At 55.7% G+C, this 3,634-nt stretch overlaps 1 protein-coding gene across 1 annotated transcript; it reads right to left on the reverse strand.

The window, feature by feature from the left end:
• Positions 1 to 1,271: 1,271 nt before the first annotated feature.
• On the reverse strand, positions 1,272 to 3,139 carry CCDC25 (coiled-coil domain containing 25; the record flags this gene model as incomplete). Its single annotated transcript, XM_008939738.1, has 3 exons — positions 1,272 to 1,301; positions 2,182 to 2,227; positions 2,937 to 3,139. Coding segments are annotated over 3 exons (279 nt in total), but the record flags the coding sequence as incomplete, so codon positions are not given.
• Between the last annotated feature and the right edge of the window lie 495 nt (positions 3,140 to 3,634).

Below are 3,634 nucleotides of genomic sequence, written 5' to 3' on the forward strand. Positions count from 1 at the left end.
CAGGGACATCAAGGGGGAGGGGGTTTGGGGACATGTGGCCCCACAGACATCAAGGGAGAGGGGGTTTGGGGACATGTTTGGGGTCAGGGCACAAGGAGCAAGATGTGCAACCCCCCAACCTCCTCCTCCTCTTCCTCCTCCCAGCAAAGAACTGGGGGGTAATGGGGGCTGGGACCCCCCCAAGCTCTTCCCCAGCCCCACAGGGGAGCAGCCAGGGTGTAAAAAACCAGTTCAAGTGTGTTACTGGGACTGGCCTTTGGAGCAGGACCTTTGTTCTCCTCGAGGACTCTCTGAGGAGCCTGTTGGGACATCCCTTGCTGAAGCTCAGCTCCTTTTTTGCCTATTTCCCCCCCAAAACCAGCCCCTTCCCCCCCAAACCCAGCCCTCAACAGACTCCTGCTGCCCCCCCGGGAGCATGTGCTGCCCAAGGAGGCTTTTTGGGGTCCCTCCTCCCCCCCCAGCAGGACACTTCAGCAGCAGGAGATGAATTTAATCGTGAGGTATCTCCAGGTGCCCCCAGAATTCTCACGACCGTTGTGTCCAGCCCCAAAACCTTCTCAGGGGAGAGATCTGGGGTCAGACACTGCCCAAAACTCAACATTTCTTCAGCAGCTTCTCTCTCCAGAGGTGGTTTCTCAGGAATTAAGGATGGTTGAAAGGAGAACAGGCAGTGGGGCTGTTCTCAGCCTGTGCTTGAGGCCCCTGGAGCAGCTCACGACGGCCCCAGCTCAGCCTCCAGCATCTGGAGCTTGGGGTTTCATGAGGAGCCACCAGATTCCCCTCACCAGATTCAGATTCCTCACTGGAATTTGGCTCCCAAGCTGGTGGGGAGCACGTCCAAACTGACCTTCTCCCAGTGGCAGGGAGGTTCCTCCAGCTCTGCTGACCCCCCCGAGCAGGTGAAGAGTTCTGCAGGCCCCGGGGCTCCACGAGACAGCACAAATGAGTTTCTTTCTCTTCAAATCCCTCTGGAGAGCTCAATTCCCTCGAATAAATAGAATTTTCTTGGTCAAACTGGAAGCCAAACACCATCTCCTCCCACCCAGGGCCCTGAGGGAGAGCTGGAGGGGCAGGCAGAGGGGAGTTTCTCCTTCCCCGAGTCGTCCCGTGGCCTGAGCTGGTCGAGCTGTGGGAGAACCCACCAGGTTCTGAAGAAATGGAGACAAGAGTTCAGGGTTTTTTTTGGGGGGGGTGTGTGTTTCTTTTTTGGCATTCTTAAGAGATGGTGACTTAAGACATCCCTCATGAGTGGTGGAGGAGGAAGGAGCTGCTCACATGAAGTCATCCGAGTCGTTGCCGTCCTGGGGAGGGGGGGGGAAAAAGACAAACCAGGGTCACTGTGGAGGTTCTGGTGGTGAAACTGGTCAAACTGGGAGGTCAAGAACCACTCTTTTGGTTGGTTTTATGCCATTTCAGGACAAACGTGGGGATATGAGAACAAGGGGAGGCAGAAGGGCAGCTCTGGGGCAGGAACTGCCACTGCTGCCCCTGCCCCGTGTCACCTCCCACACCCTGCAGCCCAGTTTCTGGGACTGGGAGGAACTGGAGAGCAGGATCCCACCAGTAGCTCTGTGGAACATCCCTGGACAGCCTGAGCTCAGCCCTGCTCAGATCCCCTCTGAGGCTTCTCTGCTCCAGCTCAGCAGCCCCAGGGCTCTCAGCCTGGCCTGGCACAGAGATGCTCCAGCCCCTCAGCAGCTTCCCAGCCTCTGCTGGACTCTCTCCAGTAGCTCCTGGTCTCTCTGGAACTGGACCCAGTACTCCAGGAGTGGCCTCACTGGGGCAGAGGAGCAGGAGAACCTCCCTCAACCTGCTGTCACACTCTCCTTCATGCACCCCAGGAGATTATTGGCCCTCTTGGCCACAAGGGCCCATTGGTGGCTCCTGGTGAGCTTGTCCCCCCGCACTCCCCGCCCCTTCTCCATGGAGCTGCTGCCCAGCAGGTCCCCCCTCCCCTGTCCTGCTCCTTGGGGTTCTTCCTCCCTAAGTGCAGAACCCTCCCCTTGCCCTGGTGGAACCATTTCCAGCAGCACAGGCTGCTCCTGGCTGAGACAGCAGCAAAAGCCCTTCAGGAAGGTGACAATATCCTTCCCCAAGGAGAGGGAAATGGAGCTGTGCCCTCCCTCCTGCTCCTGTGTGGAATTTCATCCCTCTCCCAAAGCCTTCTCTGGGCACCCTCACCTGATTAGAGGACATGTTCTCAGCCTTCATCAAGGAGGAGTAGCTCCTGGAAGAGAAGTGACATCACTTTGCTTTCAAATCCCACCAACCAAGAAGGGTTTTGATCAAGCAGGACAAAAAAAAAAACCCCAAAAAACCCCACCAGATTTGTTTCCAAATTGAACTCAGCAGACTGAGGCAAAACTGGACCAGTATTTGCTGATCTCAGAGTCTCTGGTTAATTAAAACAACCAGACAAAGCCCAGGAGCTTTGCAGGCTCCACAGTTTTGGTCAGGAACTATGAGCAAGATCACCCCAGGAGGCAGAAAATCCCTTATTTTGGGGGAGGGCCAAGAGGTAGCTCTAGGGGGAGGTGAAATAACCTGGTGGCTCCTCACTCTGCAGCACAAACATCAGCTGGTGGCTTCTCCTCAGCTCTGTTTGCTGCTGTAAGCCCTATTTGGGAGCTCTCCACGGGTTGGATCACTCAGGAAATCCCAGATTTGGTTCAAATTCTGGTTTTGATGTCATTGAGAGAGGAAACAGGACTCCTTCATGCTCCAAAGGCAGCTCCTGGGGCCTGCCAGAGGGTGGGTCTGGCACTGGATGGGGCTCTCAGTGCTGAGGAAGGAGCTCAGAAAGGTCAGGCTGACATTTCAAACCCCCCCCTCTGCTCTGCCATGGAAGTGGGGTGAGCCTGAAGCTCTGCACGTGGTTGAGTCACCACCAGTGGTGCCAGAGGAAGCTGAAGGGCTCTAGAAAACCCACGACTCACCTCAGTTCTTCCAGCTCTTTCTTCTTCTTCATCTCCTCCTTCTCCTTCCTCTTCATCTCTTGGATCTGGGCTTTCTTCTCATTCCTCTCCTCTCTGTCTCGTGCTTCCTTCTCAGCAGCCAGGTCTGGGAAACGTTCCACTTTGGTCTTCTCCAGCCTGTTGAGGATCTCGTTGACCTTCTTCTCCACTGTCAGCATTTTCACCTTGGGAAGGGCAAAGAGCTGCAAATCCTGACAACAAAACCACTTTTCTTCTCCCTCCAGGGAAAGAAAACTCCCCGTTTCCCCTTCACACATGCCTGAATCCCACAAAAACAAGGCAACTCCAGGCCACAGAGGCTGCCCAAGGGGTTGTGTAACACCAACAGGAGGCCCAACACCACCACCACCAGAGTCAAGAAGCAGAAGCATTGCCCAAGAGCTAATTCCATTCCTTGGCACACACCTCAAATAGAGGCCAAGACACAAGGATGGGGCTCTGCCAGCTCCTGCTGGGGTGGCAGGAGGGCTCTGGGGAGTGTTTGGGCAAGAGAAGCTCCTGAGGTGCTGGTTGGCTGGAGGGTTTTTAGTGTGTCTTGGCCTGGAGCAGAGCAGATTGAGTCATGCTGGGCCTCTCAGGAGCTTCTCTGCCAGCTGCAGAACTGGCTGCACCTTCTGGGAGGGGAGGTGTGGTGTGGACATAAAGGTGCTTGGGGAGGA

Source organism: Merops nubicus, unplaced genomic scaffold (genome assembly GCF_000691845.1).
Source record: "Merops nubicus isolate BGI_N331 unplaced genomic scaffold, ASM69184v1 scaffold28644, whole genome shotgun sequence".
NCBI classification, from domain to species: domain Eukaryota; kingdom Metazoa; phylum Chordata; class Aves; order Coraciiformes; family Meropidae; genus Merops; species Merops nubicus.